The sequence below is a fragment of the Indicator indicator genome, chromosome 26 (genome assembly GCF_027791375.1).
Source record: "Indicator indicator isolate 239-I01 chromosome 26, UM_Iind_1.1, whole genome shotgun sequence".
In the NCBI taxonomy this organism is placed as follows: Eukaryota; Metazoa; Chordata; class Aves; order Piciformes; family Indicatoridae; genus Indicator; species Indicator indicator.
The window spans coordinates 704,404-729,775 of NC_072035.1; the positions used below are offsets into that span (position 1 = coordinate 704,404).

Sequence of the window (25,372 nt, forward strand, 5' to 3'; positions counted from 1 at the left end):
CCTCTGCTCACCTTTGTGGCCCTTTTCTGGACACCTTCCAGCCTGTCCATATCCTTCTTGTGATAGAGGCTCCAGAACTGGACACAGTGCTCCACATGGGGTCTCACCAGAGTGGAGCAGTGGGGGAGAGTCACCTCCCTCACCCTGCTGGCCACACTTCTCTAGATGCAGCCCAGGCTCTGGTTGTCTCTCTGGGCTGCAAGTAGGTGAAAGTGTGTTCCTTCAAATCCTGTGAAATCCTTCAGACCCACTGCCACAGGAAAAGGTGGCATCCTCTACTGGAAGGGGACCCTTCCTGCAGCATCAAAAAGCCCCAAAGAGCTCATTTAGCAAGGTGCCAAGTCTCAGCAGTTGGCACACCTCTTCATGTTCCATAGTTTATGGAGCTCCTTTCTAGGTTCGGGTGAGCCAGGGCCCTTAAATATCTTTTCTTTCTTAGGTTTCTAGATGATACCATTGCATGTCTGTGTGTCTGTTACCAACATGTGGAGTTAGATTAAACAAATGCCTCATGGAGTTGAAAAATGTGAGTTTGCTAACATCTGCAGGGGGTACTGCAGGGGTCTGCCCACCCCCAGGCAGATGGATGGGGCTGTACCAAGCTTGTGTCATTAGATTTGAGTACCATCTGCATCTGATGCCAGACAGTCTGGTTATAGCAGATACACAGAACAGATCTAAGCAGAAAAAATCCCCTTAAAACAATGGAAAGCTGTCTGGTGAGCAAAGCCAGAAGCCCTGCCACTCTCTAGACACGCCCTGCTAACCATTTATTCTGCTGGTAAAGAATTCTTCCTGCACCTGGCCCTGAAAAATGCCTGCAAAAATGCAAAATCCTGGTAAGGAGTTTTCCTGGCAAGGGTTTCCTGTTCCTTTCATCAGGTTTCTGAATCAAGTTACTGGCTGTTTAGAAGATCTAGAAGCAGTCTGTATTAATTGGTTTTCTGTGCTTTATATTCTTCCAGAGAAAGAATTCCAGGTTCTTTGAGACAGGGATAGGACATAAACCAAAACGTGCCCCCAGAAAAGACACTGGCATAGCAAAGGCAGAGTCAGAAACTCTCAACGTGGATGAGCTTGCACCTTTCTCTGTGTTTTTTTTGGATAGGTGGAAGTGCCTGACTAAATCTGTGGATGACTTCTGCTCTTCTCCATCCCTTTGGCAGGCCTCTTCCTCACCTTTGTAAACCCTGGACTGGCTGCAAGATGCAGTGAAGGAAACTCAGCTGCTGATAATTTAATTCCTTTCCTAACCAATCCATTTTTCTCTTTCCCAAAATACAGCTGGTAAAAGGGAGCAGCTTCTGGAGGAAAGGCTCCATGAATATACTTAAATAATGTGTCCAAAAGTGTTTTTTATCAGTAACTGACCTTCCAGCTTGAGGAACTGTCCAGCTGTCCAAATGGGAACCTTTTTTAATCTTGACAGCAAAGGGGGTGAGGGGGGGAAATCAGTGTTCTACAGCTGCATCTTCAAATCCACCTTTGCTTCAGTACCCTTGATCTGCAGAGTGGAGAAATGAGAGGCTGGAAGAGTGGCAATCTCAGAGTCCTCTGGGGATGGATCCTCCACTGGAGCTGTTGGTGCTGATTTGGAAATGCAGCTTGGGGAGCAGTTGGCTTCATCCAGGGGATGCTGCATTGTGCACTCACCTCCCGTGCTGCCTGGCTTTTCAAGTGGGTGATGTCTGCCTGAGGCACACAGTTGCAGAGCCCAGGAGGGAGTGCAGCTGTGTCATGGCTGGGAGAGGACTGCACCTTCCAACCAGGTTGTAAGAGAATTCTCTGCAGCTCCTCCTGGCTTACTTTTCTGCCTCCCTTTGGGTGCAGCAGTGGAACAGCATGGCTTCTTCCTTTCCCTTTTGCATAGCCTGGCAAGCCATTTCCCTTTAAAAAGGCTTGCTGTGACTTTGTGTTGACGTTGTGAGATCACATGGTGCATGGGAACCGTCTGGGGAAGAGCTCCTCAAGCCTCCTGACCAAGTGATTGTGGCTGGCAAAGGGCCAAGCCCAGTGCTTTGCAAAGGCTGCCCAGAGACCTCAGGTTCTCTTTCACTAATTCCCCCTCAGCTTGGAGCTCAGCATCTTAACAAGGCATTTCTGGGTTTATGTAATTGCCTCTGCAGCAAGGAAATGACTCCCTCTCCCTGCCTGGTGTGTGTGCATGGCCCTGATTCATACTCACACGTAACAGTCTTCCCAAGTGAGCCTGGCTGGGCTCTTCTTTTCGAGGGTTAAAGCCAATTTCGTGTCAAGTCAGATGTAAAATTCTAGGAATTGACAAATCTGAGATTTAAGACTCTGAGAATATTTTGTATTTGGAAGAGAGAGAAACGAGGTGAAAATTGTCTGTTAATTGTCCAAACATCCGTGGAGCTCATGCAGCCCAGCAGGCAGCTGTGTGCTGGGCTGCAGCCAGAGGAGTGTGGGCAGCAGGGCAGCAGAGGGGATTCTGCCCCTTGGCTCTGCTCTGCTCAGACCTCAGCTCCAATCCTGCTTCCAGCTCTGGTATCCCCAGCAGGAGAGGGACACAGAGCTGCTGGGGGGAGGCCAGAGGAGGCCACAAAGATGATCCAAGGGCTGTGGAGCAGCTCTGCTGTGAGGCCAGGCTGAGGGAGCTGGGGACGTGCAGCCTGGAGAGGAGAAGGCTCCAGGGGGACCTCAGAGCTGCCTGCCAGGACCTGAAGGGATCCTGCAGGAAGGCTGCAGAGAGACTTTTGCTGAGGGAGTCTGAGACAGGCCAAGGGGGAATGGTTTGAAGCTGAGGCAGAGCAGGGTTAGAGTGGAGCTGAGGAAGAAGTTGTTGAGTGTGAGGGTGGTGAGAGTCTGGCACAGGCTGCCCAGGGAGGCTGTGGCTGCCTCCTGCCTGGGGGTGTTCAAGGCCAGGCTGGATGAGGGCTGGAGCAGCTGAATCTATCTGAGAGGTGTCCCTGGGCATGGTGGGGAGGTTGGAGGAGATGAGCCATGCTGTGATGATGATTCTGTGATTTTATGTTCTACTTTGTGTTAGTGTGGTGTGTGAACAAGACTCATGGTAGATAAGATGAGTGCTGCTTGGAGGCTCTGAAAATGTGGGAATGTTCTGAAATTGGCTAAGTTGCAGTCAGAAGGGACTGCTGCTTTTTTGTCTTGGTGACACCAGTCCCTGCAGCTGATCCTTTTAATATTCTGAATGTGGCTGCTTTCATGTCTTAATACTTCTGTACCCACTTGAAGTCACAGAGGTGGAGTTGTACCACTCCACGCTGAATAGCAGTGGAGATGAAATGAGGAATTGAGGAGGGGAGAAATACAACAGAATCACCTGTAGAAAAGAAGGAAAGCCACAATCAGGTGGCAGGGTAAGATCAAGAGAGAAAAGGTGGTTTAGTAATTTGCCTAATGGGGGAGGGAGCAGTGGTTTCATGGTTACTTGGAGCTAGCAGGAAGTCTTGGGCCACGCTTGCTGATTTCAACACTTAATATAGGAGAAGGGATGTGCAGGGGTCTGGACTGGACTTAACTGAAAAGAGTGAGGTTTCCAATCCTGTGCTGAAACTGTTTGGTTTAAACCATGTTCCTTTGCTTTCCAGGCCCTCAGTGCAAGATGTTACCTTGAGCTAGGTAGCGGTAAGAGAGGGCATGAGTGAGGCGAGTGCTACTTCAGCATCTTGTGCTTCTTTCTGTGTGAAAGCAGAGGCTTAAAAAGAAGTCAGCCAAGAGCTCTGGTTCACTTGCTTGTGGGAGGGAACAAAGCCAGGGTCCCTCACAAGCATCCCAAGGTGCTGTCTGGCTAGTCAGAGGAACCAGGAGACTTCATGATTATCACTGCTCTGCCCTGCTGAGGCCACAGCTGGAGTATTGTGTCCAGTTCTGGCCCCCTCAGTTCAAGAGAGACCTCAGGGAACTGCAGCAGCCAGCTTCAGAGACCTTTGGGGGTTGTTGGGAACTGTCAGCTTTTCCTCCTCAGAGAGGCATTCCTTAAACCCCAGGGAATCCCTTCCTGTAAAGTTCTGGAGCAGTGGTGAGCGCTTCCTGCCTCTTTCAGTGCCTGCCCTCGGAAATAGCCTCTGCTGCTGGAGCTGTGCTCACACAGCCTGTGCAGCTGGCTCCTCTACACCCTCCTGAGGCTCCAGTGCTGCAAGGGGAGGCTCTGCAGCGAGCTTCAAGCTGAAAACAAGTGTCCCCAGCAGCGTGGCCTGCTGACTTGGTTGCTCTGCTTTGTGTTTAATATAAAATTCAGTGCTGAGCTGTCGGCAGAGCTTCGGGGGCCTCCCGGCTGCAGCTCACACGTCAGGCTTGCTTCCCCCGCCCCCGGCTCTTCCAGTGTTTGTTTAGGCAGGAAGGCATGGAGAGCAGCTCCATGTTTTGGATCTTGAGAGGCATTTTGGAGTCGTTGGAAGCATCTCACTCCTTCCTCTAGTTTCATGTAAACAGCTTTTGCTGGCTGCTGCAGAGGGGAGGAGAAGGTTTCAGCTGCTGGAATGGTGGCCAGCAGAGAGGAGCAGCGCCTTGGGTGCTTCTGGTGGCCGGCGCTTGGAAGCATTTTGTCAAGTGGCCCAAGTGGTGACAATCAGGGAAGACAAACTTTTCAAAGAACTGCAAATGTTCGTCCCAAGAATCTGCACTCCTCTGTGTGGGTGCTGTCAAGAGAGGTACTTTGCTCACACCTCTGTGTTTCCAAATGCTGCTGTGCAAACTTGAATCAAACTCAATAGGTTTTTCCTGGGCCCTTCCTGTTCATTTCCTTTGCATGCTTTGTGATTGTGTCTTTTAAGGTTGTTAAAAAAGGAAAGCCATATAGCTAAGGGTTCAGCTTTTTAAAGGAGTTGCAGTGTATGAGCTGGGTTCAGCAATAACTATCCCTGAAGGTTATTGATACTTAGGAAGGACAAAACCCCTGCTTGATGTGGCTTAGTTTAACTGTGATTATTGGGGGCGGTTTGAATGCGACTGTTTCTTTAATCTCTCGGGGGGGAACCCAACACACCAGCCCTGCAGCATGATAAAGAATTCAGCATCACCTGTGAAATAAATTCTGGTAAACTCACATCAGCATCAGTGTTTTGCATATTGCTTAATAAAAATCACAGTGGGTGGAAGGAAGATTGTTCTGACTCCTGAGGGCAGGTTTCTTTCTTCTTTCTTTGTCTTGAGGCTGCCTGTCAGACAGTCAGGTATGTAACACGGGGCAATATCTTAGTTCTGTTGCTGCTTTGCATTTGTAAAGCTGCAAGTCCACGCAGGAGGACTCAGTGACTTTCCTTTTAAAAAGAGCTGCTTGTGCAATTGCAGTGATGGAGGGAACAGCCCCAGCCTCCCTTTGAATTTAAGCTCTTCCATTGTGCCCTGTTGCAGAAAGACAGAGGAGCTGCGTTCCCCGAGGAACTGCAACTATCTGATGGACTTTGTCCCTGTCACAGTGAGCATCTTCTGGCATTGCAGATGGGGTTGCTGCATTATTGTCATCTTGGGGTGACATTAAATTGTACACAGGGGGCATGTGAAGAAGGAGCTGCAAAACCATTTTCCACCGACTCCAGATCCAGTGTGGGAAAGCTCCCTCCAAGTGATCTGCCTAGTCCCAATGAAGGATGAGCTAATGCAAAAAAAAAAAAAAAAAAAAGACCAGGAACCTACACACTGGCTCTCTTCCATTCCTACAGTATGCAGCTAAGTTGCCCCTGAACTGTTTTGTGCAGTTACATTGGCTAAGTAGGTTGTTGCAGCGTGGTGCCATTCGGAGGCGTTGGGTTGCTTTAGGATTTGGCAGCCACCCAGCTTACAGACATGCAGAGGAGCAAAAAATACCAGGGCCAGATTGTGTGTGCTTCATCTGCAGCCTGCAAGGAAAGGAAAAAGAAAAAGCTGCTCTGTTGAAATGAAGTCTGTGCTGCTTGATGGGACTGTTACCTACAGGGTCTGTACCTGCTGCCAGCTGCTGAGCTGCAGGAGCAGGTAAGATCTTTGTGGGCAAGCTGTAGAAGGCTCCGGTGGATGTTGGGACAGGAGGAAATGAGGGTTTGGCCTCGGGGGTCAGTCCTGGTGCAGCTGTAGATAAGTCCTGGAAAAGGGAAGCTACCAAAAATGATTGGAAAGAAAACTTGAAGGAGCAGAAATGGCTTTCTCTGCTCACTAGGGAGTAAGATAAGAGTAGAGAGCAGGAGGAGGAGCAGGAGTAAGAAAAGTTGGCAGCACTGTCTGTGCTTTCTATCCAGCTGAAGTCATTGTTTCCTATTTTCCAACACTGATATTGCTGTGGGGTTTTTTTCCCAAGTTCCCATACATCCTGTGGAGAGTAGAACTGGAGAGTCTCTGAAGACAGACACAGGGTTGGCTCTGTTGTGGACAGGCTGGTTACTACGTGTCTGCTGCTTCTCTGCTTGGATCTAATTTAGTTTTCTTTGCTTCTAACTCGCATCAAGTGCTGAAGAGTTTTGCTCACAGTGAAAGTAAAACTAAAAAAATATCAAAGCAAGACCTTTAATCAAGGGTAAAAGAGTAAATGTTTGTATATCCTGCTCTCTGAACGGGTCTAGAAAGCAGAATTCCTTCCCAGCCAGGCACTCCTATCAAAGAGGCTGTTCTTCCCTGCTTTTTCACAGGGATGACAAACATGACCCCAGCTGAAAGAGCTGCTGCAGGGAGTTCCAGGAGGGAATAAAGCAGGAGGGAAGGGTTTGCACTGATGCAGCAGCAGTCACAATCTGGGTTCCATCCTGACATGCAATCTTGGTGTGCGTTGCATTTGTAGTTTTGTTTTTTTTTTTTTTTTCAGATCTGGTTGACTGGTGTGTTGACAGCACCCAGATTAACCACCTGAAATCAAATCTCCTTAGACTAATTAGGCATTGCAAAATCTGAGCTGACTAATGATAATTAAATTATATTTTTATCAGTCTCCAGCCTTGCTCCCCAAAGATTCCCTTGTCCCAGAAATTTAATTAGATGCACAAGTGTTTGAATCTGCCAGTGGAACACGGGTACTGCTGAGGAGTCTGATTCTTCTCTCAGCCTGCTGAAGTGAACACACTGAGCATATCAGGGCAAGAATTGAGCTCCTAAGATGTTTAATAACAGATTCTTCGAAGACAGAAACTTGCTGTGGCAGCACAAGAGCAGCAGCTTTCCAGCCAGGAAATCTTCCTTTCTGTTCCTGCTTGGGTTTTGTGGTATAGAATAGCTTCAGTTGGAAAACACCTTTGAGATCATCAAGTCCAACCATTCTCTAACTCTGCCAAGGCTGGTGCTAAACCATGGCCCTCAGCATCACATCTCTGCCTGTTGGAAACCCCTCCAGGGATGGGCATTCAACCACCTCCCTGGGCAACCTCTGCCAGGCTTTGAGAACCCTTTCAGACAAGAAGTTTCTTCTGATATCCAACCTAAACCTCCCCTGGTGCAACCTGAGGCCCTGGTAGAAGTACCTCCTCATCCCTCCTGTAAGATCCCCCACAAGTACTGAGAAGTCACAATAAAATGTCCCCAGAGCACTCTCCCTTGCAGATTGCACAACCCCAAGGCAGGACTGGCCATGAAGTGCAGTTGTGGAACATGTGGTCATTAAACCAGTTCTGTGCAGCCTGGGATGTGATGGTTGTGGTGAGCACTCTGTAGGACAAGGTGTTCTGTAGCCCAAAGGCTCACTGCTGGGAGGCCAGGCTGAGGGAGCTGGGGCTTGGAGCTGGGAGCAGAGCAGCCTGAGGGCTGCCCTCAGTGCTGGGGATAAAGATGTGCAGGGCCGGAGCCAGGCTCTGCTCAGGGATGTCCTAGGACAGCACAAGGGGCACTGGGGGCAAGCTGGAGCAGAGGAGGTGCCAGGGGAGCAGAAGGGAAAACTTTGTCCCTGTGAGGGTGCTGGAGGTGTGGAGCAGGCTGCCTAGAGAGGTTGTGGAGTCTCCTGCTCTGGGGACATTCCAGCCCCACCTGGATGTGTCCCTGTGTGATCTGCTCTAGGTGCCCCTGCTCTGTCAGGGGGTGTTGCACTGGATGCTCTCTGGAGGTCCCCTCCAGCCCCTAACATTCTGTGGTTCTGTGACTTCAAATCCAGCTCTCCATGTCTGAAGGACCACAGCCTTTGGCCACCCAACATTCCCCAGCTCCTCGGTGAAGCTCTGAGGCCAGCCCATGGTTTCAGATTTCTGTCCTTGCCCCTTGCTCAGGGCTTTGCTCTCTTCCTTCACCTGCAGGGCATCTGGCGCATCCCGGTGGATGAGATCGACCGTCCGGGCAGCTTTGCCTCTCATATGAACCGCTCCATTGTGCTGCTGCTGGACGTGCTGGCACAGCTCAAGGACTACAACACGTTGCTGAAAGTCTCATCTATGCTGCAGAGGACCCCTGACCAGGGAAAGTATGACACATTGCTTTGAATCTGTTATCTGGGAAGCTTGGGATGTGGTTTGTTCCCTGTTTAGCTGTCTCAGTTAAAGATGAGGTTGGTTTGGGGATTTCCTTGAGCGTCCAGTGGGATGGTGGCTGCCTTTTCCCAGGGTCGCAGTTCCATGAGGAGAGTCTAGATCTTCTCTGCATGCTTCTTGAAAGCCAAGAGCAGCCATGCAGAGCTTTTCTGCCATGTGGAGGGACTGGCTGGTGGCACAGAACATCCTGACTCCTGCACTGCTCTGCTGGTCTCTTGCATAAGAGCTGTGTCCGGAGAGGGAGGTCACGGCCCAGGCATCCTGCCTTCCTGTACTCCTTGGTGACTGAACAATGCCTCTGTGGCTGTTGGCAGCTGATGCTATTTTAAAAGCTTATCCTGGTCAGGGGTGATCTAATTTTAATTGCATTAACCTTATTTAAGAAGCAAAGAAGCTGTTTAACGTGAGCTAAAGACAGGTTTCTATCAATGGGGAGACCAAAATAAACATGGAAGGAAAACCTGGAAGCACTGGATGTGAAGTTCTGGTGGCTTGCTGGGTGGGAAACGTTGAAACCAGTCTCTGGCAAATGCTTAAGAAGTTGAACTGCCTGATTGATGGCAATAAGTTGGAAGCACTGAAGGTTCCTTCATGTGTTTCTGAGCGTGAGTGCCTGTGAATTTGCACAGATCCTGGCATGTCTGGGAATGTGTCACCACATGTTCAGCAAGCTTGAAGCCAAAAATACTTTGACTTTTAGCATATCAGAGGTACTGGACCATAGAAGGTTTAAATTCTGTCCTAAGCAAGCCCATAGTTGTACTAAAAATATTCTGTTATTTATAAGTCTAGACTGAATTTAACAAACAAGAAATTCGATGTGTGGGGTCAGGCAGTGCCAGCTGTGGGGAACTGCAGTCCCTGCAGGAATTTCTGAATGCAAATGTGCTGGGTGTGGCTGGGCTGTGCCTCTACCAACTGCATTTTAAAAACTGGGGTGCTTGGAGCTCAACTTCAGTTACTAAACTAAGAAAGAGTCAAGAGTTCTGTATCTCTTGTCTGAAAAGCCAGCCCTAAAATGACCAATTTGAGACTGCATAGAGGAAACCTTGGCACCCTGACTGAAACTGGAGCCTTCCAAATGCTTGAGTTTCAGCCCTCTCCTTAAACCCAGCCAATTCTGAACTAGAAATTCAGGTTTTCCATCCAACTCAGTCAGGTTGGGGATCAATGGCTGGAAGTGCTTTCCTTGGAAGTGGTCTAAGGCATGGTGTCAGGATGCCTGGAAGCTGCTGCGCTCTGCACCGAGCCGTGGAGAGAGCTCTGCAGAGCGAACACTAAACAACAGGGAGCAAAGACACTGGCACAGCTCTAAACAAACCTGAACTGGAAGGTGACTGCTTGAGGCTGTTGGCAGTTAGCTTGACTTGTGTTCCCTTGCCCTGGCACAGGAAGTATTTGCGTGATGCAGACCGGCAGGTGCTGGCCCAGCAAGCCTTTGTGCTGACGGTGAGGGTGCTGGAGGACTCCCTCGGAGACCTGACTCGGGTAAGGCAGCCGCCCCGGGGCCTGAGGGGTTGGGGCTGAGCTGTTGGAGAGCAGTGTGCAGGGCAAAGGGACCTGGTGGACAGGAAGGATGTCCATGAGCCAGCCTTGGAAGGCCAAGGGCATCCTGGGGTGGATTAGAAGGGTTGTGGTGAGGAGGTCAAGAGAGGTTCTCCTGTCCCTCTACTCTGCCCTAATGATCAGAGGCTCACAGGATGTTAGGGGTTGGAAGGGACCTCCAAATATCATTGTGGCCAACCCCCCTGCAAGAGCAGGACCATAGAATCCAGCACAGATCACACAGGAACACATCCAGACAGGTCTTGAAAGCCTCCAGAGAAGGAGACTGCACAACCCCTCTGGGGAGCCTGTTCCAGTGTGTGAATTGAGACTATTTCTGCCTCAGGTGACAAATTCAGTCTCCCTGTTTCTTAAAACCAAAACTGTTTCAGCATTCTCCTCAAAGAGTTTACTCAGCCTCATGGAGGCTACTGACCAAAGCTTTTCATGGAGCTGCTTGAGAGAGCCCAGCCCAGAGGCACAGAGCTGCTGCAGGCAGTGGAACATCTCCTGTGAGGCCAGGCTGAGGGAGCTCTGGGGCTTGGAGCTGGGAGCAGAGGAGCCTGAGGGCTGCCCTCAGTGCTGGGGATAAAGATGGTGCAGGGCTGGAGCCAGGCTCTGCTCAGGGATGTTCTAGGACAGCACAAGGGGCACTGGGGGCAAGCTGGAGCAGAGAAGGTGCCACAGGAACAGAAGGGAAAACTTTGTCCCTGTGAGGGTGCTGGAGGTGTGGAGCAGGCTGCCCAGAGAGGTTGTGGAGTCCTCTGCTCTGGAGATTTTCCAGACCCACCTGAATGTGCTCCTGTGTGCCCTGCTCTGGGTGACCCTGCTGTGGCAGGGGGGTTGGAGTAGATGCTCTCTGGAGGTCCCTTCCAACCCCTAACATTCTGTAGTCTGAAGCTGCCAAAAGAAACAGGTCCAGTTTTGATTTCAGTTCTCAAGAATAAGACTCTATGCTATTAAAACCGTAGATTTCATTTAGCTGTATCCCATAGTATAGGCTGAAGTAGTGAGGGAGGAAAAACCCATTGCAGCCCTGGGTCAGCCTGTGCTGTTGAATTCACTGTGGTGTTTCCATGGACTAAAATACTTAATTGTAAGGCTTCTGGCTTATTAGTTGGTATTTGGGAGCTAGCAAGAATGAACACAGAATAAATGTCTTCAGCAGGGGCAGTAGTCTAAAGGTACCATAGTCACTGCTCCTGGCAGTCATAGCTGTGCTCAGATGTTTTCTGATTTCCCTCATAACAGAGAGGAATAACTTCTTCTATTCAGGTTTCAGAAGATCAGAGTTCCAAGTCTCCTAACCTTGCCTCAGGAAGGATGACCACAGACGTCTCTCACAAAGCCAGTGCTGAAGAGGGGAAGGAGGTCCTGCCCAAAAAGGCAGCTCTAGCAGATGGAGTTGTGCATGGGGCTGAGAATGGAGTCAAGGAGTTGACCCAGGGGCAAATTCCCAATGCTATGGACTTATTGGAACAAGAGGACAAGAATGACAAGGAAATTAAAGAGCTTCCTGGGCCTGGTTCAGTTGAGCCTATGGATCTGGATGGACATTCCACTGATCCTGAAAAAATTGATTCTTGCTGCAAGCACAGTGAGCCAGAGCGGGTTCAGCCTGGCAGGAACTCAAAGGAGAGAGCTCCAGAGAGCAGGGCTCCAGAGCTCTCTTTGGAAGAGCTCAGTATCAGCTCCAGACATCAGCAGCAGGCAGCTAAAGGAACAGTTCAGGCAGCACCTCCAGAAGAACCTGTCCAGAGGTCAAGCAGGAAGAGGAAGCTACTGGAGGATGTGGAATCGGGGAAGACCCTTCTGCTGGATGCATACCGTGTGTGGCAGCAGGGCCAGAAGGTCATGGCCTATGACCTGGGTAAAATTGAGAAGATCATGTCTGAGACATACATGCTGATTAAGCAGGTAAAGCCCTTCACATTCACTGCCATTTCTCTGGGGCTTCTGCTGTGAGTGTGGAATAAGAGACCAAACAGTATGCTGTTGGCCTTACCTCTTTATCTCCCAAAGAACCACTCTCTTGACAAGACCACTGCTGCGTGGGGGAGGGGGGTAGGACTCTCCATGTTCTGCAACTCCATTTCTGAAATCAGTTACTGGCTCTAACACCAATGGTGTGGGGATTCTTCATGTTCAGTGTTTGAATTGAGAGTTGGGCAGCTTTGAATATTTACTCCTTAATCACCCAGGACCACTGCAGTGCTGCTTCTCTCCCTGACTCCATGCCCTACATCCCCATTTCCCCTGAATTTCATTAGCTTTTATAGATGAGCTAAGTAATTACAACTTCATCAGCTGTGGTTCTGTGCTCAGGTGGATGAAGAAGCAGCCCTTGAACAGGCAGTCAAGTTCTGCCAGGTGCATATGGGAGCAGCAGCACAGAAACAGGTAAGCTCTGTCACCTCCCTGGCTGCTCCTAACAGGCCTTCATTACTTGAGCTGTGCCAGCAAGTCTGCACAGTGTCTGCAGCAAGTCCCTGCTTCCCTCCTGTGGCTGGCACCTGAGGTGGATTGGGGCACCTGAGGGTAGGGAGCTCATCCCTTCTGTTAGTGTCTTTGCTATGTCTGGCAGGCCTGAAGGACAGTTTGTGTGCTCAAAAGCTTTTTTGGGGGAAGCCCCAAACAATCTGCAAATTGAAATATTTCTGGCATGCTGCACTTCATGGCCACAGCATTTCACAGATGGTAATTGCTTCCCTCTGCTCCCTGAGGGCTGTCGACCTCATCCTCTCTTCCCCTGCCAGCAGAGATACCAAATATCTCTCTCTTGACCTGCATGGTTGAGAATCTGATTTTTAGCTCGGATTCCTCAGTTGGATCTTTAGCTTTTAGTCACTATCCAGCAAATAATTATAGAGCTCTAGAGGGATGGTTATTGACCAGTCCTTAGTGTGACATCTGAGCCAAGAAGAGAACTGGATGCATGACCTGGTTTGTGGTCATTCATTCTGCCAGCAAACCATTAGCTGAAGTCCCCAAAGGATTTTCTCATCTCTCCCTTCCTGTGATTTTTGCCACCAGCACTCCAAGCAGCTGCTCAGCAGATTTTGGCTAGAGGAGAAAATACAATTTGGTGAAAACTCTCTGTTCCTACCAGCAGGCTGCAGAGGGACTGTTCCCAAAGGCCTGCAGGGACAGGACCAGGGGCAGTGGTTTGAAATGAGAGCAGAGCAGATTGAGATTGGATGTGAGGAGCAAGTTCTGTACCAGGAGGCTGCTGGAACACTGCAACAGGTTGCCCAGGGAGGTGGTTGAGGTCCTGGACAGGGCTCTGAGTAACCTGATCTAGTGGAGGATGTCCCTGCTGACTGCAGGGGGTTGGTCTGGAGGAGCTTTGGAGGTCTCTTCCAACCCAACCCATTCTATGATTCTGTCTTTGCTTTGCCAAGTGGAGGCTCAGCTCTGATGTTAGCAAGTTAAGTATTGCCTTACTGTGTGAGAGGGATTTCAGTGCCTATCTCACCTGGTTTTGAAAATAAAAGCATCTCATAAACTTCCAGGTCATTCTCCCAGTATCTGAAGCAGTTCTGGTGTCTGCCTCTGTTCCTCAGATCTTTTCAACCTACCTCAACTAATGCTCATTGCCTCACCGTCTCCTGGGTGTGTTAAGCTGTGGCAGCTGTTCCTCAGAACTGCAGGGAGCTGTGGTGGAGATGCTGCTTCCAGGGGACCCTTCTCCATTGGAGAGTTAAGAGGTCTTGCTTTGGGGTTTTTCTGCCCAGTGGAGCTGAAGAGAATTGAGGCTGGAGGTCAGCTCCTGGAACAAGGTTTTGTGCTGTCTCCTCTGCAACTTCAGGCGAAGCAAACATGTCAGTGTCTGTTCTGAGAGCTTCTGGGTCGGGGTTTGTTTGTTTCTTTGTTTCCATTCAATATGGGCTTTCCAGTGAAGCTCCAGCTCTCATTCACTGCTGTCTTGGACCCCTGGGGACTTGTTCTGCTCATCTCCACCTGATGAATGCTGTTTCAGTGGTGATGATTGCCCCGTCCAGGAGGGTAGAGTGCTTGGCATTTTTCTGTTGTTCAGAGTAGCATTCTCTAGAAGACACAGGAGTGAGTCATAGCATCAGAACACAGCACAGATAAGTCAGCACTTTGGAGTGAGACCTGCTCCTCCCTTGGCTGTGGTCCAAGCTGCTGTCTGCTGGCTCAGGCATTTGTGTGGTCGTTCAACAAGGGGGACATGAGACCAGGGGTAGCTGAAGGGCCTCCCTCCTCTTCTTGTAATTTTCTATTTGAGCTCTTAAATGTGAGCAGGGCTTTTGATAGGCATGCATGAGATGGGCTGGAATGGCTCTCCAGTGGTGGTCACTGTGTTACTGGGAGCTAGAGTCCCAGCAGAGGTGAATTCACTTTGTGGTCAGGCAGCACTCTGAAGGGTGTCTTTGGTTTCTCTCAGTCTGAGAATCATAGAATGGCTTAGGCTGGAAGAGACCTTAGAGATCATCTCCTCCAACCTCGCTGCCATGGGCAGGGACACCTCTCAGCTAGACCTCTCAAGGTCCCATCCAGCCTGGCCTTGAACATCTCCAGGGAGGTATGATGATGATCCAAAAGATGTGCAGAGATCCTGAAAACAGCCAGCTCCTGCTCTGAGTTAGGAGATGTATTTTTAGTCTTGTCAACTGTGATTTTCATATGAAATTAATGGTCCCTAGAAATGGAATAGCAAGGAGACCATGATGAGGGAGAATGAAAGATGAAGAGGCAGACTACTCTGACCTTGCCACAGCATTACCCTTGAGAGTGTAGTCCTGAGGCCCATGGAGGGTACATGTGGGCAGACAGCAGTTGTGAGGCTCCTAGATAATTAGAGACTTTCTGCTAAGCCTTTTGCACTGGCTGCCTAGAGTTGGTCATACTCAATTTTTCATTTTCTACCTAATGGTGTACCTGTGATACTGCTAAGGACATGTCAGCAGGGGAGAGTTATTGCAGCACCAGCCAGGAGGAAGCTTCACAGAGCACAGAATATTCTATTAGTGCATGAAGAGGTGCTTCAAGAACACCTCTCTTCTTTTGCTCTTGACTTGCAGTTTGCAAAGGTATTTCTTGTCACTGTGGCTGTTACACTGAATGCCTTTGTACCAGAACTACAGCTTGACCAGTGCTGAAACTGCCCTGAGTGATAGCCTGAAGAGGCCAGGGGAAACTCTGTGGTTGTGTGTTAGGGTGTCCTGTCCATCACCAGTCCTGAATTTAGAGAAGACCAGGAGCTAAAAACACTGCACCCAGGGCTGCATTTAACACCTCTGAAAACACAAGGGTGTTCCAAGGCAAAGTTCCAGAACACCATGAAGTCTCTGGTCCTCTGTGGTGATCCTGGAGAGCTTGGGTGGTGCTGTGGCAGCTGCAGTGTGTTGGCTCCTCAGTGCAGCACAGCATCTAAATGCCATGAGCAGGAACTGGCTCACCATTGCTGAGTTATTTAAGACTCACTGCTGCCCCAGCCAGAAAAATCCCTGCTCTGGGACCAGCTCCATCCCTGAAGAGGGAGAGAGAGAAAAGAAAAACTCAGCCACCCTTTCCTGCTCCAGCTGCCAAACCTCAAGCTCTGCCTGGTCAAATCCTCCACTTCCCTTCCTTTGCCTCTTCCAAAGGAACCCATCCACGACCCCCTTCTGCCACTGGACACTGCCCAACACCCAGTGCTCTCCTTTCCCTTTCCAAACCTGCACTCAAAACTTCCCAGCAGCTTTCAGTGTCAGATCTAATTACCAAGATGCTTCATGCAGAACCTGCCACCAGAATCAAAACAAAGTGCATTTGATGACAAAGGCACAATTAGGTTGTGCAAACCAGCCGTGGCATTGGGCTCCTGGTGAGCTGCCAGGCCGATCCCTGAGCTGCTCCTCTAATGCAAAGGCAATCTGGGGAGGAAAGGCTCTGGTTTAGTGCTGCTCTTACTGCCCTTCTCCACTTCCAAAACATCTCACTGAGGTCTTCTTTTCTCCTTTCACCAGTGTTAACTCTTCCCAGTGCTGAATAGTCTCACCCACAGCCTCCTACTGATCCCCCAGGGCTCATAGTTGATGGGCTGACAGTATGCGGTCTGCAGCTACACACAGCCTCAGAAGTGCTTGGCTTGGCTCTTGAGCATCAGTCTGGTGATGCTGGACCTTACAGTGAATGTGACATTTGATTTGGAGCGGGAGAAATGGGCTGAGAGAGAAGCTAGTGGGCACTTTAGTGCATTTCCCCCTGTGCTGTGCCATGAAGTCAGCTCTGCAGTGACACAGGCTCTGTGCTTTTTCCTTTTCTTCAAGCAGCAAACTTGGAGGGGCTTGGTGGAGCTGCCTGGAGGGGCTTGGTGGAGCTGCCTGCAGTGTCTAGAGCATTTTCTTCTTGAATTCTCACTATAACAGCCCCCCACACAAACCACCTAGCTGTTCTCTTCCAGAAACAGCTAAAAGCCTCCTCTAAAGGCACTTTGCTGGGGGTGGGAGAAGATAAATACAATATTAAATAATTAGAAAATATTCCCCTCTAGTTCCACCTCATGTGTTTCCCCCCTCCTCCCTTTTTGTTCCACCCACATGCTGCTAATTTTCATCTTTTCTTCCTGCACATCAAGACGTCAGAGGCTGCTTACAGCCAAAGTTGTTTTTCCTGTGTTGTCTGTGTGCTTTATTAATGTAGGAGAGAAGACAAGGAAAGGGGGGAAGGAGGAGTTGGGCTAGGGGGACAAAAGGATGAGCTGGTTCATGGTCTCACTCCTACCAAAGGGTGACCGTTCTGCTCACTGTTGCATTTGCCAGTTGCCATGGCATCCCCCTCTCTCTCTATCCTGGAGGTGTATTCTTGATATAATTAACAGCTCTCCTCCTTCTGTCTCCTGCAGAAAGCAATCATTAAGTGAAGATGAAGGAAAGAAAAGTCACTTTTTATCTTTTACTTTTCCTATCAATGTTTTTCATCCTGTGGCTTCACCTGTCGTGGTGCAGTACCAGTGTTTGGTGTGGGGAAGCACTGCTGGCACATGGCTGCCTGTGCAGAGTAGGACATGAAAGCCCCTGCCTGCACTTGTGCAAGAGGAGGATGCTGCTGGGCTGGAGTGCAGTTCAAGCAAGTCTTCACTTTCTGTCAGCTTCTGGTATGGAGGAGAAGGCCTTGGGGGTGTCAGCTGGTGACAAACTCCCCAGGAGCCAGCAATGGTCCCTGGCAGCCCAGAGCCAGCTGCATCCAGAGCAGGGAGAGCAGCAGCACAGGGAGGGGATTCTGCCCCTCTGCTCTGCTCAGACCCCACCTGCAGCACTGCCTCCAGTTCTGGGGCCCCCCAGCACAAGAAGAACCTGGAACTGCTGGAGAGGGTCCAGAGGAGGCCACAGAAATGATCAGAGGGCTGCAGAACCTCTGCTATGGGGACAGGCTGAGAGAGTTGGGGCTGCTCAGGCTGGAGAAGAGAAGACTCCAGGGAGACCTTAAAGTAGCCTTCCAGTGCCTGAAGGAGGTTTCAGGAGAGCTGGGGAGGGACTTTTGACAGGGGCTGGGAGTGACAGGACAAGGCACAATGGCTTTGAGCTGGGAGAGTGGAGACTGAGACTGGAGATGAGGAAGAAATTGACAGTGAGGGTGGGGAGACACTGGCACAGGTTGCCCAGGGAGGCTGTGGCTGTCCCCTCCCTGGGGGTGTTCAGGGCTGAGCTTTAAGGTCCCTTCCAAGCCAACCCATTCTGTGAATCAGAGGAAATAAAGCTGCAGTCTTAGGAATCAGAAGTTGTCTCATGGATGTTGCTGTTGGTTCTGAGGTGCCCTGGGCAAAACTCCCAGCTGAGATTTCTTTCACATCTTGCTGCAGAGAGGCTGAGGGCTGGGATGGAAGCAGACAGTTTAGTTAAATCCCAACATTGACAGCTTCCACGGTTTGACAGCTTGTGTGGTGAGGTGCTGGGAGTAGCCTTTTGAAAAGGCAGAGCTTTTTGTTAGGTGGATTCTGACTCCCATCCCACAGGGATGCTGAGCTGCAGACTCAGGGATCAGCTGCAGCCAACAAGGAAATGTTATGTAACAGCTGCAGTGCCAGCAGCCATCCTTAGGGAACTGCTGTCCCTCTGCTGTGGAACATTTGATCCTTGCTTTTCCCTGTGGCAGAGGCAGGATCAGTGAGGGTCCTGTGGCATTACTTGGGTTTGCCAAATGGATCTTTGAAGACAAGTACAGTAAAAAATCAGCTCTTGGTGAGGTGCTCCTCTGGTTGGTGGTCAGTGAGGTAAAATTGTTCTTGGCTTTTATCTTACTGCTCTGTTTCTTTTCCCTGCTGCTGTTGTCTCTACTGAAATGCCTCTCCAGGAGACTGCGGGGAGAGACCTTTTTGCCACTAACATCTCTGAAAAAATTCCTGCACTTTTACTGCTACTCTTCTAGCTGGAAGCCAGTCTCAGTGCTGCCTTTCCTGGATTTTCTTTCCTTCCTTCATCTCAGAATGTTAGGGGCTGGAAGGGACCTCCAGTGAGCATCCTGTCCAAGCCCCCCTGACAGAGCAGGGGCACCCAGGGCAGGGCACACAGGAACACATCCAGGCAGGTTTTGAAAGTCTCCAGAGCAGCAGACTCCACAACCTCCCTGGGCAGCCTGCTCCACACCTCCAGCACCCTCACAGGGACAAAGTTTTCCCTTCTGTTCCTGTGGCACCTTTTCTACTCCAGCTTGCTCCCAGTGCCCCTTGTGCTGTCCTAGGACATCCCTGAGCAGAGCCTGGCTCCAGCCCTGCACCATCTTTATCCCCAGCACTGAGGGCAGCCCTCAGGCTCCTCTGCTCCCAGCTCCAAACCCCAGCTCCCTCAGCCTGGCCTCACAGGAGATGTTCCACTGCCTGCAGCAGCTCTGTGCCTCTGGGCTGGGCTCTCTCAAGCAGTTCCATGAAAAGCTTTGGTCAGTAGCCTCCATGAGGCTGAGTAAACTCTTTGAGGAGAATGCTGAAACAGTTTTGGTTTTAAGAAACAGGGAGACTGAATTTGTCACCTGAGGCAGAAATAGTCTCAATTCACACAACCACACATGCTCACTGCTCACTTACATTTCAGCTTTGCACAGGCTTCATAACAAAGCCATTTTTGCCCAGTGTTTGAAGAGCAGCACAGGAGAGAGCAGATATTTATGGCAGTACTGGGCTATTTTTCTCACTCCCTCTGACATGTCATTTGGGTATTAATGAGCCTTAAATGTTTCCTTCATCCACTTTGACATCACAGAAGTCAGAGTCATAGAATCATTACGCTTGGAAAAGACCTTTAAGAACATCCAGTCCAACCATAACCCTACCACTATGACCACTAAACTGTGTCCTGAAGTGCCACACCTGCAGCTTCTGGAACACCTCCAGGCATGGTGACCCCACCACGTCCCTGGGCAGCCTGTGCCAACCCCTCACCACTCTCACTAAGGAAGTTTTTCCTCATCTCCAACCTAACCTGGCACAGCTTCAGCTCATTTCCTCTCATCCTGTCAGTGCTTCCTTGGGAGGAGAGACCAAGCCCAGCCTCAGGGAGCTGTAGAGAGCAATGAGCCTTCTCAGCCTTCTCTTCTGCAGACTGAACAACCCCAATTCCATCAGCTGCTCCTCATCTGATGCCCTCCAAACCCCTCCCCAGCCTTGTTGCTCTTCTCTGGACACCCTCCAGCCCCTCAATGTCCTTCCCATCCTGTGGTGCCCAGAACTGATCCCAGTGCTCAAGCTGTGGCCTCATGAGTGCCCAATGCAGGGGCACAAAGACAAAAGTACTGCATGGTCTTGAGTACCTCACCTGGCTTTCCAGAAGAAAATCCAGTCTTGAGAAGATGAAGCTGTAATTGAAATGCCGGAGGGGAAGGAGGCAGATGACAGAGTTGTCATCTAGTTGAGTTGTGTGCAGTTGTGCTGCAGGGAGCATCCTCATCAGTGGAAGAGAAGAGCCTTTTCTTCCTGCTGACTGAAGCCACTTGGTACCAGAGTTGTTGTATTGCAGGTGATTGGTGCTGGGAGAGGTGCTCAGCCCAGTGAAGTTAATAGGAGAGGAGGAAGGAGAAATTTCTCCAGGCTTGATTTACTGCCACAACAAAGCCAAAAGAAAATCTCCTAATAAGAAACCACATTAGAGGCAGCAAAGGGACTGTCACTGCTGCTTGGCTTCCTGCTCTGTGCTTGTGGGCAGGAAGCTTCATTGTGCCTTACTGCTGCTGGAGCAGGAGAAGCAGGTGGACAGAAAGTGCTGCTGGCAACTCCAGGACATTCTGTAAGGAGTTTTTTGGGGATTATTTCTCTCTTTTTTTTTTTTTTTTTTTTTTTTTTTTTTTTTTTTTTCCCCCCTCTCTCTGTGTAACACAGAGAGTCTTGTGTGAGTTGTAAATTGCACCATGGCCAGGAGTAGGCTTCTTGAATGCTTTCACTCTTAAAGATAGCTTCCTCCTCCTTTCTCTTCCATTCCCACCCTCTCTCCTGAGAAAAGTAATTTTGAAAGGGGCTCTTCATCTCCTTTCAAGGTCTCTGTGGGATTGAGAAGAACCTGCCTTAGGCTTCACCTTAGGAAGAACTTCTTGAGTGTGAGGGTGGTGAGTCTGGCACAGGCTGCCCAGGGAGGCTGTGGCTGCCTCCTCCCTGGGGGTGTTCAAGGCCAGGTTGGATGAGGATTTGAGCAGCCAAGTCCAGTTGAGAGATGTCCTTGCCCCTGGTGGGAGGTTGGAGGAGATGAGCTGTGAGGTCTCTTCCAACCTGAGCCAGTGTAGGATTCTGTGATTTGCTGACAATAACTGGCTTTAATGACTTGCAAATTCTCTGAAAGCACTGCAGAGCTGCTTGTCAGGTCAGAGGCTTGTCAGCATGTTTTTAAATGTAAGAAACGTGGTTTTCTCTTTCTAGGAGCCTGTAGTTCCTGCTTAATAATCAGAGGGAAGTGTGCAGGGTTGTGAGGGATTTGTTCAATTCAGCATTGGAACCGTGCATGGGACCGAGTGTGTGAGGGCTGAACAAACCTTCAGCAGCAGCAAGTTACCTCTAAAGGAGAAAGACTTCCTGATAGCACTGATTGATTTGGGACTCACTGCAGAAGGATTGTTTCCTGGCTGCAAAAAGCTGTGCTGTGTGCACCTAACTTGGCCTGAAGCAGGTAGCAAAGGCAGAGTTCCTGGCAGCTCTTTTCTCACTGTTCTGTTCCGTGCAGTCCACGGGAGAAATGCCCACGACCCCGAAGCACACAAAGGACACCAGGGAGAGCTTCTTCCCAGTGCTGCCAGCTGTACTGCATCCTGCCCCACTGAGCACAGAGACTGTCACTCCTGACAACCTTCTCAGACTCAACGACCTGCATTCCAAATCCAAGCCAGCCTCTTCCTCTTCATCGTCCTCCTCCTCAGCATCGTCAGCGCCTGCGTCGCAGGAGTCACACAGAGACCCTGAGCCTCTCCGGAGCCACAGCGCAGAGGCTGCTCCCAGCCTCACTGATCTTGCCCGGGGTAAGTCTCAGGAGGTGGAAGGCTTTCAGCCTCTCTGCTGGGGTTGCCAAGGCCATGTAGTGAGTCAGGGCCTGGGGTCTGCTTCTGGCCCCTATCCTGGTCACTGGCCCACATGCAGAAGCCTGCAAACAGAGCTATTGTCTGTGACCTGGGCTGGGCTTATCTGCTTGCTTTGTGTTCTGCATAGCAGGAGAGGCTGAAAGAGTGACCACTTCATGTGAAATCCTGCAAAGACAGCCTGAGAACCCAGGGGCATTGGGAGGGAGGGTGGAGCTGGATGATCTTCATGGTCCCTTCCAACCCAAACCATTCTACACATCTGTGAACTCTCCTCCTCCTGGGACCTCGGGGTCTGGAGAACAGCTTTTGTGAGGAGCAGCTGAGGGAGCTGGGAGTGTTCAGTCTGGTGAAGAGGAGGCCAAGGGGAGGCCTCATTGCCCTCTACAGCTCCCTGAAAGGAGGTTGGAGCCAGGTAGGGGTTGGTCGTTTCTCCCAAGGAACAAGCAACAGAGCAAGAGGAAATGGCCTCAGGTTGCCCTAGTGGAGGTTTAGGCTGAAGACAGAAGAAACTTCTTCACTGAAAGGCTTGTCAATAGCTGGCCCAGGCTGCCCAGGGAGAGGCTGGAGTCCTCATCCAGCAGGACTTTGAAAGACCTGTAGAGATGGTGCTGAGGGACATGGTTTAGCACCAGACTGGGTAGTTTTGAGTTCATGGTTGGAATCGCTTCTTCATGGTCCCCTCTGGCCCAATCCATTCTGTGACTCTGTGAAATGGAATGTAGGTCTCTAAGCAGCATAAACCCAAACCATTTGTTTTATTTTCCTCAAAGAGGTGAGCATCTAATTCTTTAAAATACTTTAAAACTGTTAGAAGTGCTTGGAGTTGAAGTCAAGTGGTGGGCAGCCTACATCTGACTGGCAAGTGCCTAATTAGCATAATGAGATGCAGAGCTGTCACTGGGCTGTGTGTGTGTGGAGACACAGAATGCTGCTACAGCTCACAGAGTCAGGGCATCATCACTATTGCTTTGCACATGGGAGCGAAGAGGCATCTGGCAGAACTGGAATGTTGGGAATAGATTATTTATAGCCCCAGTGTGGTTATGTGCAAAGTCGGAGCACAGAAAAAGGGCTGAAGCAAGTGCACAAATGTGATTTGTTCTCCAGCACAGGCATGTGGCTTGCTGAGGGCTGCCTTATGGACCTGGTCCTGCACAGCTTGTCTGGATTGAGAGAAGGATGAAAGGAGAAGGCTGCCTTTGCCTTCACTGCTCTCCTGGCAGCCTGTCTGATGAGCACCAGAGTCACTCTGCAATGCAGTGCTGATCTGCCTGGGGAATGAAGTAAGCTTAGACCAAACTCCAGTCTTGCCTTGGGTGCCCAGAAGAGGTGGTTGTGCTCATTTGTGGGGCACAGGGTGTGTGAAGGTGGCAGAGTACCTGCCATAGCCTGGGCTTGCTTGCAGCCTTAGCAGGAACAGTGTCTGAGGAAGCAACTGCTGCCTCTTGTGCTCACTCCATCTGTTCTCAAGCTTGAGCCCTAACACTGCTCACAAAATGCCAAAGACAAAGTCCTGGGAGCCCAGAAAAATATATGAATGAACCACAGACACTTCACAGGTGTTGTGGTGAGGGACAGCTGAGGAGGTGGCATGAGAAGAGTGAGCAAGGCTCAGCAAGTCACAGGGCAAGGTCCTGCAGCTGGCTCAGGCCAAGCCCAGGCACAAATCCAGGCTGGGTGCAGAGTGGGTTGAGAGCAGTCCTGAAGAAAAAGCCTTGGGGGTGCTGGGTGCTGAGCAGCTGCCCAGGAGCCAGCAGTGCCCTCCTGCAGCCCTCAGGCAGCTGTGTGCTGGGCTGCAGCCAGAGGAGTGTGGGCAGCAGGGCAGAGGGGATTCTGCCCCTTGGCTCTGCTCTGCTCAGACCTCAGCTCCAATCCTGCCTCCAGTTCTGGTGTCCCCAGCAGGAGAAGGCCAGAGGAGGCCACAAAGATGATCCAAGGGCTGGAGCAGCTCTGCTGTGAGGCCAGGCTGAGGGAGCTGGGGGTGTGCAGCCTGGAGAGGAGAAGGCTCCAGGGGGACCTCAGAGCTGCCTGCCAGGACCTGAAGGGATCCTGCAGGAAGGCTGCAGAGAGACTTTTGCTGAGGGTGTCTAGAGCCAGGCCAAGGGGGAATGGTTTGAAGCTGAGGCAGAGCAGGGTTAGAGTGGAGCTGAGGAAGAAGTTGTTGAGTGTGAGGGTGGTGAGAGTCTGGCACAGGCTGCCCAGGGAGGCTGTGGCTGCCTCCTGCCTGGGGGTGTTCAAGGCCAGGCTGGATGAGGCCTTGGATAGCTGAATCTAGTTGAGAGGCGTCCCTGCCCGTGGCAGGAGATTGCAGTGGATGATCTCTGAGGCCCCTTCCAGCCTGAGCCATTCTGGGATTCTGTGATTGATGAGACTTAATGGTGCATCCTATTAATTCTTCATGCCCAGCCCAGCCTGGCTGTCCTGTTAAGCTGCCATTGTGATGTTCTGGACTCTGTCTCTGCTTGGGGTATTCTTCTTCTTCCCATTTGCAGCCAGCCTTGGCTGCACATAAATCTTGGAATTCAGCAGCAGCAAGAGCAGGTTAGGGAGAAAGCAGATTTCCCTCTTTGCTAATCTCAGAGTACAGGACAAAACCGCAGTTTGCCACCCAGCATCATCAGTTGTGTTGCAATCATCTCCTCATCCCTTCCCACAAATCCAGGGAGAGACTTAAGGAAGGAAAAGGGAGTGATAAGGAATCAGTGATGTAGTCAGATGTGTAAACCACATTTGTTGGTGTCCCTGGGAGGCTGAAGAGAGCTGCATGGTGTCAAGATCCCTTGGCAGGCTTGTTCAGCAGGGAGCCATTCAGATTTGTGCCTAGACAAGAGGGGAGGTGAAGCCCCTGAACCCTGTGTGCAGCTCTTGGGCACTGCCTCAGGAGGGTGGTACAAGTGCAGATAGCAACTCACCCATTCTGCAGTCTTCTGCCTCCCAGCCCCAACCCAGGAGGTTTCTGCTGTGCTTTCCTCTCTGCAGGCTCCCCTGCAGTGAGTGCAGTGTTTGTCCTTTGGTTCCCAGGCTCTGCTGGGGTTGTAAAGTTGCACTTTGTTCTCTCTTCTTTCATGCTTCTTGTCCATGGTCTTGGTGGAGGTAGATGGGAGGGTTGGCTGCCAGAATGCCACCCCTGAGGCTGCCTCTGCAGCTCTCCGCAGAGCTCTCATCCCAGTGCTGACTGCATGTCTTGTAGCTGGCTCCCTGGCTCTCAGACCTACCTGGCAGCTCCTTTTTCTGGCTGAGAGAGACACCAATTACTGCTGCTGCTTTTCCTTTTAATTCTCCTACCTCTGCTTCCACCTCCTCTAGAAAGGATTATGTGTGATTCTTACACCCCCTTTGTAGCTGCCTTCCATTAGCTCTGTTGCTGTGAGAACTGCTTCTGTTTTCAGTGTTAACTGTTTCCCTCTCCTCTTGTCACCTCCTGTGCAGAGAATCCTTTGAGATGAAAGCTGGCATTGGTGTTGTGCACCTGTGTTAGATCAGTAAGAACAAAATAGGGCAGGAGCAGCAACCCAGAGGGTGGTTCACAGCCAGGGCTTTACTGCAGGCTGGGCAGGTTTTTAGTCCAAGAGGCTTTCCAGTGGTTTCCTGTCCCTCCTGAACTGGGGAGTCCAAAACTGGACACAATACTCCAGGTACAGCCTCACCAGGGCAGAGCAGAAGAACCTCCCTCAGCCTATTCCTTCATCCAGGTTGTTGAAGGATACATTGAACAGGACTGGGGCCAGTCCTGACCCCCAGAGAACACCATTGGCCACAGGCCTGCACCCAGACCCTGACCCATTGTTCACCACCCTCTGAGCTCTGTCATTCAGCCAGCTCTCAACCCACCTCCCTGTCCAGCAGCCCAGCAGACTGCTCAGGACCCTGGCAACAAACAGAGCAGGCTGCCATGCACTTACACTGCCAGCTTCTGGTCACCAGCTGCTGGA

The 25,372-nt window shown here is 50.7% G+C and overlaps 1 protein-coding gene across 1 annotated transcript in view; it reads left to right on the plus strand.

Annotated features, from left to right (window-relative positions):
* CABIN1 (calcineurin binding protein 1) overlaps positions 1 to 25,372 on the plus strand; it is a 100,132-nt gene that overhangs the window by 65,039 nt on the left and 9,721 nt on the right. The window contains exons 30-34 of the mRNA XM_054392900.1: positions 8,169 to 8,332; positions 9,791 to 9,887; positions 11,220 to 11,861; positions 12,270 to 12,344; positions 21,089 to 21,380. Of these exons, the coding sequence (XP_054248875.1) occupies positions 8,169 to 8,332; positions 9,791 to 9,887; positions 11,220 to 11,861; positions 12,270 to 12,344; positions 21,089 to 21,380 (1,270 nt within the window). The remainder of the gene's footprint in view (positions 1 to 8,168; positions 8,333 to 9,790; positions 9,888 to 11,219; positions 11,862 to 12,269; positions 12,345 to 21,088; positions 21,381 to 25,372) is intronic.